The sequence below is a fragment of the Tenrec ecaudatus genome, chromosome 16, assembly GCF_050624435.1.
Source record: "Tenrec ecaudatus isolate mTenEca1 chromosome 16, mTenEca1.hap1, whole genome shotgun sequence".
Taxonomy (NCBI): domain Eukaryota; kingdom Metazoa; phylum Chordata; class Mammalia; order Afrosoricida; family Tenrecidae; genus Tenrec; species Tenrec ecaudatus.
In genome coordinates, this window is record NC_134545.1 from 63,373,897 (window position 1) to 63,389,993 (window position 16,097).

Sequence of the window (16,097 nt, forward strand, 5' to 3'; positions counted from 1 at the left end):
TAATACAATATTGAAATGGGCAGATATTTCTTTATTGATTATGGACCTACAACTACTAGCATATTTCATGTCTTCTAAAATTAATTTTTCACATTTTATCTTCTCTGAAATGTGTCAGACAACAAATGTGATAAGAACACAGATTCACTGGCGGTACTATTTTTCTGCCAAATAAATCTTACAATTGGTAAGATCTTAGGTATGAAAAAATAGATTATTAAAGACATGGTTACTCTTGCTCTCAGGCAATAACATCCTTACCAAACACAGATGTTGCACTGCTATAGAAATCTTTGTAGAACAAACAAAATTTAAATGGTTGAAAATAAAATATTATTTACAGGAAAGTAAAATACAATTTCATCCAATCAACATACCAATATAAGAAGTTCTATATTGAGTTTGAGATTGAGAAAGAACAGAACATATTGAGATAAAGCAGTTGCTATCCATGCACTGAGTCTAAAATAATGTTAAGTGTGAAACCAAGGGAAAGAAAAAGTTAATCTATCTGAAGCTGGGGAAAGTTGCTAAGCAACCTGCAATAAGTGAGGCGAGTTGTTTTTAAGGCTTTTTCGACAAGCTCCTTAATGTTGAAACAAACATTAAGCCTTTCTCTACAATTGTTTGTGGGAAGCGGACATGTAGACAAAGGAGCGGAAACAAAGACGGAGATGGAGAAGGAAATGCTGTTTTTTCACAGATTATCTCTGCATCCCTCCACCCCAACTCCAAGCCTCCTGACGTGGAGTCCACTCTGACTGGCACTGCCCTCACAAGGTGTGTCTGAGACTGAATCTTCATGGGCACAGACAGTTCCATCTTTCTCCAGCAGAGCAGTTGATGGGTTTGGTCTGCGAACCTTGTGGTTAGCAGCCCAATGCCTAATCCAGCCTGCCACCAGACATCCTTTTCAACATTTATCCAACTACTGACTTATGTAGCACCACTGCTATAGAAGTGCTCAATAAATGACTGTTTCTTGAATAAGTAATTAAACAAGTGAAGGAAATGATGGTAACCTCCACAGGCTGTTGAAGTAAAGGGGACAGCTACCCACATCAGATATCCCAGTGCTTATGCAGACACGTTATTGAAGACACACACACACACACACACACACACACACACACACACACCATCCTAAAGACAGCTCTTCTCAGCAATTCCAGACCGTAAGTGAAAAAACCTAATGCATTTTGAGACATTTATTGAGCTCTATCCCCAACCTTAAATTAGAGAAAATCCTGACTTGTTCTTTCGGTTTCTAGGAAAATTCAGAGGGTCAGAAAAGCTCAGCTCTCTCAAAATAAAATTCCAAATTGATGCTGAGTATATTTCAAAATGCATCAATTTTTATTTGCAAAATGTTCTTTGAAAAATCACACTATGAATGTAGCAAAGTAACTTGGTGCCATGACCCAGCTTTTTGAAACTAAGAACCTCATCTTCATCCAATTGATATTGTATAACTTATTCTTCTATAGAATGTTACTGGCAATGCAAAAAACAACTAATATAATACATATCAACTGAAGATTACACACAAATGAATATTTCTGTAATTAGTTTTCCAAAGAGCTATTTTCATTTCTATATTTGTACTTTGCTCTCTTACCTGCTGTGCAGAATTCTATAATTTCACTCCATTCAGACACAACATAGTCACCATCAACTTGTTTTGAGGCAGTCTGCACTGCTACTGTATACTCAGTTCTTGGGCTCAAAAACCAGTGTCCACGGACAGTCATAGGCAAGGGAACAGCTTTTGCCACCAATTTTGTTGGGACATCCTAAAACAGGGATGGGATAGAGGTAAAGGGAGGTAAGTTAATTGAAATAACATAACAGGGAATTTATCCATTTTTTCTTTATATGTGGAAACTAAGGTATGACTTACCGACATGCCCAAAATTCATAAAGCTAATTAATGATATAAATATACTTGAATTTCAGATCTATTGTTTTCTACTACAGCATTCTTTGTAAGCAGCCCTGAGTGATAAAGTGCTCAGCTGCTAACTAAATGGTTGGCAGTTCTAATCCACCAGCCACTCTGTGGGAACAAGATGCAGCAGTATGCTTCCAGAGGCTTACAGACTTGGAAATGCTCTGGTGTAATTCTATCCTGTTTTATAAGGTTTCTAGGAATAAAATTGACTGCAATGGGTAAATGATAAAAGAGTGAAATAAAAAGTGATACAATATTTAGTATTTAAAAATATTACATTTTCTTTACTTATACTATGTGCTATTTTTACCTGGATAATGCTAATAAATATTTTATAAGAAAATATTTTTTAGTTATAAAGTTTAAAAACAAAACTCTAAAGTTAAGTATTTTAAAATTAAAAAAATAAGTTTTACCTTCTAATGAGGTAAACTTGTTTCATTTGCATTCAGATATATGTATCTAAGAAAAGTTTGAGTTTTTCTAAGCAGTTATCAGTAAGATCATTAAACCGGCTGGTTGGGTAATCACTGTATTTCTAAGATATGGCAATCTACAGGTGGAGAGGGAAAAGAAAAGGGTCCGTTCGTGACTTATTCATCATTACTCTTGGATATTTCACAGCTGCTTCAAGAAGGCAAACGTCAGAAATTGAATGCCCATCACTAGCGAGCACAATCAGAAATGTGCTAAGGAACGAATAATGACTGATCTCTTTCATTTATCTTTACTATCTAACATGTTTTATTGTCTTTAGTATGTATAATTACATTTCTAGTAAAATGCAAAATTTCTAGAAAAGATAGTTCTTCCAAAAGATTTCCCAAATTAACTCTATCAATTTAATTATGTTTTAAAGTTGAGTTTTTACTTATAAGTGAAAACAATGAAACATAAGAAAGGATACTCAGCCCAGGTAACTGTTATCCTCTCTATACCTATCCTGGAATGCGGTAAGCATCAGGAACTCAGAGGGCCAGTTCTGCCCTGTCCTGTAGGGCAGAATCAACTGATGGCCACGAGGAGGAGGAGGTAGATTGTCAGGTATGGGAATGAATATCAGAGAAGTGTTACATATTTAAAATATCAAAGATTAGTATTTCTATCCTCAATACACAAAAGAAAGAATAATAACAATATGTAATTGATCAAGGATTCATGAAGGTGGAAGGGTAGGTGAGGGAGGGCAAAAAAGAGGAGCTTATGCCAAGGACTCAACCAGAAAATGTTTTGGAAATGATGATGGCAACATAGGTAAAAATATGCTTGATACCATTAATGTATGGAATGTTGTAAGAGCCCCCAATAAAATGATTTTTAAAACAATAATAATAATAATAATAATAATAAAACTACATCGAGAGAAAACATGAAGTAAAAAACCAAACAACCAAAATAACAGTTGTTAGCCCTACGGTGCTTCAGTGACTATTCGGAAGTTTCTAAACCATATCAGGTCCCTCTTTGGGAAGTTGTCATGCAGAAACCTTGGGGCTCAGAGGGAAAGCTAGGCTGGCCATCTGTTTCTGGCTCTAGAGGAGCGATCTTATGACTTTAGTTTATCAATACACGATAGTAACAAATCAGCATGCTGTGTAAAGACATGCAAATGTATTCTGTCCAATGGAGGGTACAACTTCCCACTTCCCCTTCTGCCAGTTGGAAACACCAATTTTGCCTCTACTTGCACATTCATCTCAATATTCCTGACAAAATCTATTTGTTCTTTATCTTTTTAAATGGTCTAAATACCTCCTCAGTTTCCTTATTAATAAAGTAAATAAAACTCATAACACTTTTCCATTTTTATGTCTCTATGAGTCATGATTTTACCTTTTCTTTAAATTGTCTTTTAACACTCTGCATGGCAATTCATTTTCTTATGAAATGTTTTAGAGGGATAGGCTTTAAAAATCACATAGAATTTTATTTTCCTCAAAGATCATCAAGTACACCTCATAAGTCATTTTTCCTTTCAAATTATCCTATTTAGATATCATTTTTTAAAGATGCATTTGAATATGATTTTACATAATTAGAATCCACAGGACTGTGATGGGTTACTGCACAGTTTCAATGTGTTAGGATTTTACCTTATGTTTAAATTTATTAGAGTTCTTGTTCTCCTTTTTGTTGAGGTCAATGAAATAATGTGTAATGCGGTCCTTTGATTTTGCATCCATTTCCCATGAAATCTTGAAGGAGTCACATGTAATGTTGCTTATTTTTATGTTATGCGGCACAGGAAGCTCTTCCATCTCTGCTATACCGCTGTCTTGTGACTTGTTTCCTGAAAGAAAATAATGCACAGCGTTAGTCTCCAAATAACAGAATTTCCAGTTTGCAAGGTTATTAGCTGTATTCATATTTCTGAACTTAACTCTCAAATTGCTGGCTCTTTTATTTCATTTTGTTCATGAAGTAGTTTGTATGCTAATGACAGTAATAACCCTTACAAAGTCTTCATAAAAAATTTTAAAGTAACTAGTGTAGTCCTCTGCCTTTTCAATGTACCTTTCCAATATGTGCTTTCAAATAAAAACAAAAACACTGCTACTCCATCTTTCTGATATATAGAAAAGCAAATTTACATGGTAGATTCCCTATGAAAAGCCCCAAGAAACTGATTTTTCTTATATGACGAAGCAATTTTACTCTAAAATAGTACCAGATACTTTAATATAGAAAACTTCATGAAATGTTGATCCAAACCAAGCTGACTGACATAGTCAATTCTGATTCATAGTTACCATAGAGGACAGTGCAGAAGCTCCCCTGTGGGTTTCCAATACTGTGTAACCCTTTACAGGAAGATAAAGCCTCATCTTTCTCCTGCAGTGGTTTCATACTGCTGACCTTGCGGTGAGCAGCCCAACACAGACCCATGGCTTTGCTGTGAAGAAGAACTGCCCCATAGGATTTCCAAGGCTGTGATCTGCAGAGACGCAGATTGCCACACCTTCTTCCGGAATAGCAGTTGGTGGGTTTGACCACTGACCTTCTTGGTCAGCAGGCAAGTACTTAACCACTGCACCACCCGGGCTTCTGTGACAAATCAAAGGGTTCAGCTCACTAAAGGAAATACTTTTTCCCCAAAACCCTTTTTATTAGTTGGTAATCCAAATATCATACCATTCCACAATTCAATCACATCAAGTAGTATTCTACAATTACTACCACAATCGATTTAAAACATTCTCTTTCTTCTTGAGATATTTCTTGAGGAATTATCTTAAGAAATCTGTGGGGTTATCAATAACAAGCTATAAAAGTATCCCTTCTGTTCCCCTTTTTAAATAACATATAAACAGTACATAACTGTTTTATATATATAAATAATAAAACCAAAACAGCATTTAGTCAATGCTGACTCATGGCAACTCGCTGTGGTTCTCTTAAGACTGTTTCCAGGAGTACAAAGCCTAGTGTTTCTCCTCAGAGATGCTGATGGTTTCGAACTGCCAACCATGTGGATTGCAGCCCAACGCTTAACCATTACACCACCAATGCTGCTCATAAAAATACTACTATAGACTATTCAATTACAAGTTATGTCAAGATTATTCTAGGAAGTAGTCTATATGAATTGCCATTTTGACTATTACAGTTATAAAAAACGGGAAGGTGGGTGAGGGGAGACGCCGGGCAGTGTAAAGTAAGATAAAATAATTATTTATAAAACTATTAAGGGTTCAGGGGGAAGGGGAGAGCGGGGAGGGAGGGGAGGGAAAAAAAGGAAAATGAGCCGATTCTAGAAACCCAAGTGGAAGGCGAATTTTGAGAATGATGAGGGCAACGAATGTATAAGGGTGCTTTACTCAACTGATGTATATGGATTGTGATAAGAGTTGTATGAGCCCCAATAAAAAGATTTATTACATTAAAAAAAATCTTGAAGAATTGATGTGACACCAGGTTACTTGAAAGATTGGTTTCTATATTCCCAGGTAAAGTAAATGCCAACAGCTTGGCTTACAAGTGTATAGCAGGATATGATGAATGACTGAACAAAAAAAGGAAAATATAGACTTAAGTATTAGAACCAAATGTTACTTATTTTCCTTTCCCACTTCATCTCAATCCAACAAAATTCTTAGTCACTCCAGAAGAAAATAAACTACAAGTAATTGCCATTCATATGAGGAAAAGCAAACAGTAGGTTTCTCTACTAGAACAAAATAAAAATGGTGCCCGACAAAAAGGAAAACAACAATGAAGTCCATCCCACTTCCAGGTGAGACTCTTCTCTCCCCTCCCCCATCAGTCATTGATCTAAAACTTTTGACAATTTCCACCTTTATTATATCTTTAACCCAAGTAGTCTTAAGCTGCGCTGCAGCCAGAGAAGCCAGATGGCCATTGAAAACTAATTTCAAAATAACTTCTGTGCCTTTATTTCTTGAATGGTATTTCTTAAAACCCTTTTATCTTTTCCATGTACTTCCTTCATACACCAGTTTCTCCAGATGCTCTCTACAACAAAACTCCCAGGAAGATTACTCCTGACCTTTCTCTTTCTTCCTTATTTAGTTTCATTAAGGTACCAAATTACTTCTGGCCTAAAACTTTCCAGAAGTCAAAGGAAGGAAAGAAATCAAACGCAATCCTCTCTACTGAGCTTGGCAAAGGAAAAAGCTAAAAAGCACTCTAACATGAACAATGTTTGTCCTATTTAGAAAAACTCACATTCCAGCCTATCATCCTGATTGTGTTATCTTTTTGTTTTGAACCAGTTTTATTGGCATATAATTCACATGTCATGCATTCCAAAAGTTTAAGCATATTAAAAAGGGCTGGATAATCATTATCACAATCAATTTTAGGACATTTCTTTTTGTTTGTACTCATGGTTGGTTCCCCATTTCCTCCCAACCTCCCCCGCCTGGCCCTGGGAAACTACTAATCCAGTTACTGTCTCTATAGATTTACGTATTGGGATTTCATATACAGAAAAACATACAAAATCAAAACAAACAAAAAACTAACGATAGAATAAAAGAGAAAAACCTCAATCAAAATGAAAAGTAGAAAGCATTAAAAACTGGAACAAATATGCATCGGACCTAAAGGGATATCAAATGACTAGGTGTCACATTTAACCCAACTACATTTGCAGTCTGTAATCCACCCTACATTGTGCTCTGTCTGGTAACAAGGAAACTCCCATCCCTAGTCCATCATCAGAGGGCACTCACTGGAGGCTTAATGCACACGGGACTCTGCGAATGCATTTGGGACTTTGGCTGTCATCCAGAGCCTTCTGCCAAACAGGGTGTTCAGCATTTAAGCTCTGAGTGCAGTTCTCTTTAAAACATCAGCAATGCTAATGAAAAGCTTTTTAGACTCTACCGGCAGGCCTTTCTGCCAGACTCATTTGTGGTAGACTTGTTCGTGGCCTCAAGTCAGTTCCGAGCAACACTATGTTCCTGTACTAGTCTCACAAGTACTGCCATGCTTAAGCCCATCGTGGCCGCTGTGTCAATCCATCTCATTAAAGGGGCTCCTCTTTTTGCTGTTCCTCCACCTCTTCTCCAGGGACTGGTGTCTCGTGATAGCATGTCTAAAGTATGTGAGAAGTTTCATTATCCTTCCATCTTAAGAGCATTCTGGCTGTACTTATTTCAAGACAGTTTTTTCTCTTCTTCTTCTCATGGCAATCTATGGTACTTTCATTATTCCTTGTCAGCACAATAATTAAAACGCATGGATTTATGGTTTGACAGCTACTTGTCAATGCAACCTTGATGGATGATCTTTAGCAAAATTTGCTTGCATGTGATATTAATGACATTGTTCAATAATATTCCCATTCTGTTGAGTCACCTTTCTTTTAAGTAGCTACACACTTGATCTCCTCCAGTTGGTTAGTTAGGTAGTTAGTTGTCTTCCAAATTCTTGTTACAGATTAGTGAGTGTTTCCAGTACTCCATCAGCTTGTTGAACATGTCAGTTGGCGTTCCATCAATTCCTAGAGCTTTGATTTTTGATAATACTCTCAGTGCAGCTTGGGTTTCTTTCCTCAACACTGTCAATTCTTGATCATCTGCTACCTCTTGAAATGTTTGAATGTCCACCAGTTCTGTTTCGTACCTGTAACTCTGTGTGTCTTCCATTTTCTTTTTATGCTTCCTGCTTCACTCAGGATTTTGCCTAATCAAATCTTACAATGTGAGGCATGGATTTTTTTATTGTTTGCTCAGCTTGCCATGTACTGACCATGTTCTTTCCGTTTACTTTTCTAACTGGAGGTCCTACCACAGTTGATTATGAGACTTTGAGCTTCCCTTTGAAACTTTCTGCTCAACTCTTGTGATTCATTGTTTCTTCCAGTTGCATTAGCTACTCTACAATTAAAGTTTCAGAGTCTCCTCTGACATCCACTTTAATTTTTTTCTTTCTTTTCTCTTTATAATAACCTTTGCTTCCTTCCTGTGTAATGTTCTTGGTGTCACCCATAACTATGGTGACATCAGGTCTTCTGTCATTTTGTGTTCAATATTCTTGTTCAATTGTATTCTGGAGCAGTATAGCTATGTCTACATTATTCCACAAAAAATGAGGCATAAAGTATCAACAATTTTATAGGTTCCTAGCGATAAAAATAAAGTAACATTACATTTGATTCATTTTAATGAAAATAGAATTTCAATAGATTAATCTTACCTAATATACTATATTCTGCCATTTAAGCTTCCATTGTTATTCATTAAAATCACAAATATTCTATTGCCATATATTTTATATTGTTCCTTCTAATTCTTAAAATTTCAATGAAAACATCATTTTGTTAAAATGTAAACATTTTTGTTAAAAATCACATTTTTGCTGTGATCCAAATAGAGTCCAACTCTATAAAGGATTAATTATATCAAGAATTTTCATAATCATAATCCAAGTCTTTTTTAAAAAATCACTGGATGAACTATTAACATTTCTATTTGGGTAGACGAATTTTTAACTAATCTTATAATCAGTTTATAAGTAAGTTCCTCTTCACACTCTGTGAATCAATTTTCAATTGACAAAGGTTTTTGTGATAAGTCAAAAATGATTCCAGCTTTAAAACGGACGAAACAACAGCAGTCCACATGACAAAGACAAATGGAAAATACTGACTGACGTCAAATTGATACTGACTCATAGCAACCTTAGGGCAAGATAGGACTGCCGCTGTGGGTTTCTGAGAGGGTCATGCATTATGGCAGCAGAAAGCCTCACCTTTCTCCAGCAGAGCAGCTGGTGGTTATGAACCGCTGACCTTGCAATTAGCTGCCAAATGCATAACCAGTATGCCACCACTAATATTCAATTATCAGCCAATAAGATCGTACTACTATCACTGTACTTTCCAAATGCAACTTACATTTCTTCTTTAGTAGGACACCTTTTGGGGGTTAACACACACTAAGGCTAAATGACTCTAACACCCAAGGTTACACTGGTGATTAGTATGACTCAATACAGAACTAGAAGCTCACATTTACATCAGGGGTGGTTTAAATACATGGCTTCACACACCTTGTCTAAAATATGAAAGTTGATTTTGAGAACAAACATTTCAAAAGAATTATTTCTAACAACAATTATTGAAATACAAGCTAAAAAACATTGCAAATTTTATGTATTTTCTTTCCTCATAGAACTTGCATTGCCTTATTAAAGAATGGTCTAGTTATTTTTAAAACAAATTTGTGGAGATAGAACTCATATCCTATACAATTCACCTCACACCACATGCAATAACTAACTTAATATGGATTCAAGATATAAAGTTAAGAGCTTAAACTATACAATTCTTACAGGAGGAAAGTAACTAAAAACTGTTGCCAACTTTTCTTTTCCTTCCAAAGTTCTAGTGATAAAAATATCTGATAAGTGCGTAAGATGATATAATGGATATTATGCATACATGCGTGTAATGATATCTATTTAATGACTTCTGTTACAAAATCAGATCTGTAATCAAGTGGGGGAAGCCCTTTACTTCTCATCAAGCCTGAACAAGCTACAGTACTTTTAAAGCCAGGAAGGAAAATCTAATTAAGACAGTAATGGAAGTCAAAACAGTAACCACAGCAAAATATGGGGACTGTTGTGTGGCTTATTTACAATACATTTTCTAAATAAAAATACTTTTCCTGGTAATACTGATTATTAATTATTTAGGGAGCTTTTAGGGGATGGGCACACAAAACAAAAATCACTCGTTATGTCTATACTAGGAACATGTGACACATGCTGTTTTATAACCTATTTTTGTCAAGACTATATTGTGAACATTTTCCTTTTTATATTTAATTTAGTGAAATAATTGTAAATTTTTGGATATTCTAATAATTAGTCACATGTTTCCATGTTTTTCCAGGACTATTTGAGCCAACATTATTCCGTGTAAATGTCGGTGCATATTTCTGATTATCTTGAGACAAAGCCCCGGCATTGCACTTTTGGGATCACATTTTATTTCCAACAATTTGTATTGTACCCTTATCAATGCCGTATACTGTTTTTTTAAGTACCCATGTGTTTTGATGGCCTAAATCTACAATAACAAAAATCCTGAAATCTTCTTTTGCCTTACAATGTACTTCTAAGATGGATTTTCTTTTTTATTTGAAATAATTGTTGGTGAAGAACATTGACTATATCGTGGATGTTTAGAAGAATAAATGAATCTGTCTTGGAGGGCATTACAATTCAACTTTCAGAGGACAAGGAGTCCCTGAGTTACAAAGGAAATCTGTTCCTCAATGTGTCTTTAAATCAGATTTATAGATAAGTTAATATGGGTGGGTTTTATTTAGTCTTACTTTAACACAAAGATTCACACGTGGTATGCTCAGCAAGAGAAGGTGGTTTTAAGGAAGACTTTGTTTTAAGTTGAGGTTGGTTCAGTCATTTCAAAGTGAAAGCAGCAAGTTGACAGAACACTCAAGGTCAAGTAGGGGTTTATCTGTAAGGTGAATGGTTGCAACCTGATACTTACTGTATTAGGGAAATAGTTCTACAGCACCTAAATTTAAGAAAACTTGCCCTTTCTTGCAAAGCAGTCTATGTTGTCAGAGGTAGTGAATTATGACCACCCTCGAGCGTCAAGTCTGAAGCACAAGACATACATTTTGAAAGAATCTGAATGTGGTTAATTTTCAGTGCTAATGGATTTTGAGATTTATTTGAAACTAAGAAAATGTGTTTATGGTGGTCAACCTCATATAAATTATTTTTGTCAGAAATAATCACAAAATTCTGCTGCTACTGACATTAGAAACAGCACAGATCAATGCTTCATGCTCCTATTTGTAGGTTTATCTCTCTTAGCTATCCATATTCAGTGTTAAGTTCCAAGTTAAATTGTCTAATTGATATTAAAACGGATGTGATCTCTGTCCTTAAAGTGAACTAAAGCACAAATGAGAAACAAATGAAATGATCATTCAGTATCCACTGTAAAGTTAAATTACTCAGAGTGTATATATGTATTTAACCTAATCAGTGTCTAAATAGCAATTTTAGTAGTCATCTTTCCTTATAAAGGGCAAACGACATCAGCAATGATAAATGAAAGCATGTTAAACAAGTCTTAAAGATGAAGTTTGTTTCTTTAAGTGCTATTTTCTTATGTATGCATCTTGTATTCATAAAATAATTTAGTGTTCCATAATTTTATGACCACATCAAGCATATTTTTATCTAGAAACAAATCTTTTCTGGTAATTACCTGCAACAGAGCAATGAATTGGAGTGTCTAGTATCATGAGAAGTACATTTAGCATGCACAGAAAAGCTCAGTATCTTGTCTAAGCTCTTTCAATGACATAGTGTCTGGCCTCTGTTCATACATTATCTCTCCTCTTTAAATGGAGGGTTCTTGTCAATGTGTCCCACTCTTTTTGGTGACCTTTTGACTTTTGAAAAACTGAAATTATAAAAAGTACAACTGAGAAATATTTACTAATTATCGACTCTTCTACTTCCTATATTTTTACTATTTTATAAAAACTAAGACCGCTGCCATCAAGTCAATTCAGACTCAGCGACACTCTCTAGTGTTTGCAAAGCTTTACAAATCTTCATGGGAGCAGATCACTTATCTTTATCCTATGGAACAGCTGGCGAGTTTGAGCCTCAGATCCTAGTAGTGAGCAATCCAGACAGCACACCACCAAGACTCTTTTCTTTTTTTGGAAAAACTCATCCAGGCATCGCAAGGTTAAATAAAAGTGGGAGGGGTTAAGAGGCATAGCTATTAATTTTGTTGGTTATTAGCAATTGAAGACACAAAAGGGAGTGGTAGTAAAAGAAAGAAGAATCTGTATTCAACTTAGGATCTAAACTTATTTTTGCTCCATGAATCCTTTTCTCCATGGCCACAAAGGGGCCTTTATGTGCAAATATGTGACACGCTTGGCTGAAAACAAGAGTTGGAGGCTCGAGTACACCGACAAGCGTCCTGGGAGAAATACCTGGCATTCCACATCTGAAAAGTCATCTGTTGAAATCCTTACAAAGCATCATTGAATCACCATGAGTGGGAATTGACTGGTGTCAACAGGTTACTATGAACTAAAACCCATTGCCAGAGAGTCCATTTTGACTCATCTCAACACTATAGATAGGGCAGAACTGTCTCTGTGGGTTTCTGAAACTGTACGGAAGTGAAATTAACATTCAAGGCTCCACATTCATATGGGCTTCTTCCTTTGTACAAAATATAACTTCTTAATTTTAATTATGTGCTTTAAAAAAATAAAGTTTGAGGCCCCACAGCATTTTTATCTATACATCGCATCCAGAGTAGGTATAACTTTGTTTTTGACAAAAAAAATTTATCCATTCAAAAATAAGTGAGACAAAATCTTGCCATCCTTGCTTCTAAGGAACATTATTCTCAGTTCATGGTAAACTGAATATTCTCCCTGTAATATTTGAATTATAATTCAAAGACATTCATTCTTCTTAAGTTTTCTTATTCCCTATCTAGCTCTCCTATGCATAGAAAATGACTGAAAATACCATGGCTTGGTTCAGGTTCACCTTAGTCCTCAGTAAATGATATTTGCATTTACAACACTTCAGAGGCCTTTGGAAGCAAATCTGCCCAGTGCAATATAGCTTTTGATGCCTTCACAGCTAGTTACCTGGGCATTGATTGTGGGTTCAAGTAAAATGAAACTCTATCCATTTCAATCTTGTCTTGATTTATCATGATGTTGCATCTTAGTCCAGTTGTGAGGTTTTGTTGTCTTTAAGTTGAAATTTAATCCATAATGATGCCTGTAGTCTTTCATCTCCACCAGTAAGTACTTCAAGTTCCCTTCAGTAAGCAAGGTTGTGTCATCTGTCTACTGAAGGTTATTAGCAAATCTGGCGCCAAATCTGATGCTCCATTCCTCATGTAGTTCAGCTTTTCAGCATACGTTGACTAAGTATGGTGCAGTACTCCCTTATTTTGAAAGATGAGTGGAGATGTCAGCCTGTGGTCTCCCCCACATTCTCATCCTTGCCACACCCTAAACATATTCACTTCCATCACACCATTGCCAAAGTCTTACATTAACCCCAAGTGCAAAATCTCATCTTCCGAGTGATACTTTAAGGCATATTTCCCCCCGGAACAAAATTCGTCTTCAGCTATAAACCTGTGAAATCTAGACTATAAGTTATCTGCTTCCAAAGTACAATGTTAGGACAAGTACAGGCAGACATTTCCACTTCAAGTGAGAAACTGTAGATAAGAAGGGCTAGCACAAACCAACCACGTTCACACAGAATAAAGTCCATTAGCACTCAAGGCCAAGTCAGCTTGGGAACCTAGGATCTAGAGCCTTACTGCACATTTTAAATAGTCTTCTGCAAAGGCTTTGAAACTATTTATAGAATTATGACCACAAATTAAGTTATAAAATAACTGTTATGAGTTGACCATTAAGACTGTTTGCCAAATATTACCTTTAAATGGTGCAAGCAACCAATATGGTTTCTAACAAAGTCAAAGGGAAACAGTAACTGTGAATTGTACTTTATCTTTAATTTCCTATTTACGATGTGCAATTTAATAAATAGACAAAACTCTGCATTTAGAAAATTACAGCACTATTTGGAATACATACACAAATAATTCTCCCTAGTGAGTGAACAAAATATGTGACTACATTTAGGACTTTAAATAATTAAAAAATAATATAAGCAATGGAAAAATCTCATGTTTGGCAAAAGAATAGCACTATAATAAAATACCAACAAAGAAATCATGTAATAAAAGATTAACAGTGAAACAGAAACAAATTCACTGCCATCAAGTTGATGCTGGCTCACAGGGACTCTAGAACAGGATAGAACTATGAGTCTCAGTCTTATCTTTCTCTTGAGCAGTGCCTGGTGGTTTCGAACTGCTGATCTTACAATTAGGATCTCAAAGAATAAGGAAATAATAATAATTTAAAAAATCATCCATGAAAAATAGATTATCATGAACTTCCTTTTTGATCCCACAGCCAACATATATAATTTTCCATGTAGAAAACCACATGGGCAAAAGAGAGCTGCTATGTCATGATGCCATGAATAAAGTATCTACAATAACAGAGATGGCTTTACCATATTGTTTATGCAATCAAATTTTTTTCTTAAAAAAGAACAAAAAAGTTTTACTTGTTTTATTTACCTTCAAAGGCATTTAGCTGTGTAGTTGATGCCTAACAAACGACAGATATTGTAAGAATGGAATTCTCAGAACACTTTCTGTGCTCGTGCAGAACTTACACATAGACCAAAAGTCAGTGATTAAAATGGAACATGAGAATACTGCATAGCTTAAAGAAAGGTATGAATCAGGGTTATATTCTTTCACTGTATTTATTCAATCTGTATGCTGAGCAAATCATCAAAGAATTTGAGCTATACGAAGAAGAATGTAACATCAGGGTTGGAGGAAACCCAGAACAACCTGCAATGAGTACATAGCACAACCTTACTTACTGAAAGCCAAGAGCATGTGATGCATTTACTGATGAATATCAAAGACTACAGTCTTCAGTACAGATTACCACTCAACAGAGAAAACAAAATCTTCACAACTGGACTAATAGACAACATTATGATAGAAAATTATTTTAAATTGTCAAGGATTTCATTCTACTGGTATCCAATCAAAACCCATGGAAGCAGCAGTCAAGATATCAAATGACCTATTACTCAAGGCAAATATGCTACAAAATGACTCTTTAAATATTTTAAAGAACACCTAAAATCCATTTGTAGGCTTCATACATAATTAAGCCTCAAGTATATCGTTTCTGACAATAGACAGTCAGGGGTATAAATAGCCTTGTTATTAGATAGAGATCATTGTGAAGCTGATTATGACAAATATAGTTAAGTCAAAATGTAATGTCTTATCATTCAATCCCCTTTTTGACCCATTTTTAATTTATTCTAATTTTTTTAATTTTCATTTTTTCATCTGTTTTACTTTTCTATTGTTGGTTGTTGTTGTTTGGTATGTTTTCTGCCTGTGACATCCAGGACAGGTCCATCGAGAGAGGCAGTAATTAGATTAATGGCTTCTTAGGGGAGTGTCAGGAGCAATCAGAGAGAAATGCAGGGCTGGTAACAACGAGGACAAGAAAGAAGAACATATTCTGTCATTTGTGGGGATGACTGTACAACTTTTCTTGATATGACCGAGTGTGGAATTATATATGCATTATGGACTAATGTAAGTGTTTAAAAATAAATAGAGTGTTAAAGAGCAAAGATGTTACCTTGAGGACTAATAACTACCTCAAATCAAGGTATTTTCAATGGCCTTTTTTGAGTCTAAAACATGGACAATGTATAAGGAAGACCGCAGGAAAATGATGCATTTGAATTATATTAGCAAAGAATATTTTAAATATCATGGTCTGCCAAAAGAATAAACAAATGTGTTTTTGAAAGACGTATAGCCAGAATGTGCCTTAGAATCAAGGATGGTGAGACTTTGACTCACATACTTTGAATATGTCATCAGTACGGACTTGTCCCTGGAGAATGACATCTCGCTGGAAGATCAGTGGGAGGTCAGTGAAGCAGGAATACCCTCCACAAGATGGACTGACACGGTAACTAGCATGACAGGCTCCAGCAGAACAAGTATTATGAGGAT

General features: G+C 35.5%; 1 protein-coding gene across 1 annotated transcript in view; it reads right to left on the minus strand.

The window, feature by feature from the left end:
* Positions 1 to 16,097, minus strand: part of PHYHIPL (phytanoyl-CoA 2-hydroxylase interacting protein like) — a 40,603-nt gene that overhangs the window by 9,627 nt on the left and 14,879 nt on the right. Inside the window, exons 2-3 of the mRNA XM_075534250.1 lie at positions 4,045 to 4,241; positions 1,619 to 1,793 (exon numbers count right to left, since the gene is read on the minus strand). Coding sequence (XP_075390365.1) covers positions 1,619 to 1,793; positions 4,045 to 4,241 — 372 coding nt within the window. The remainder of the gene's footprint in view (positions 1 to 1,618; positions 1,794 to 4,044; positions 4,242 to 16,097) is intronic.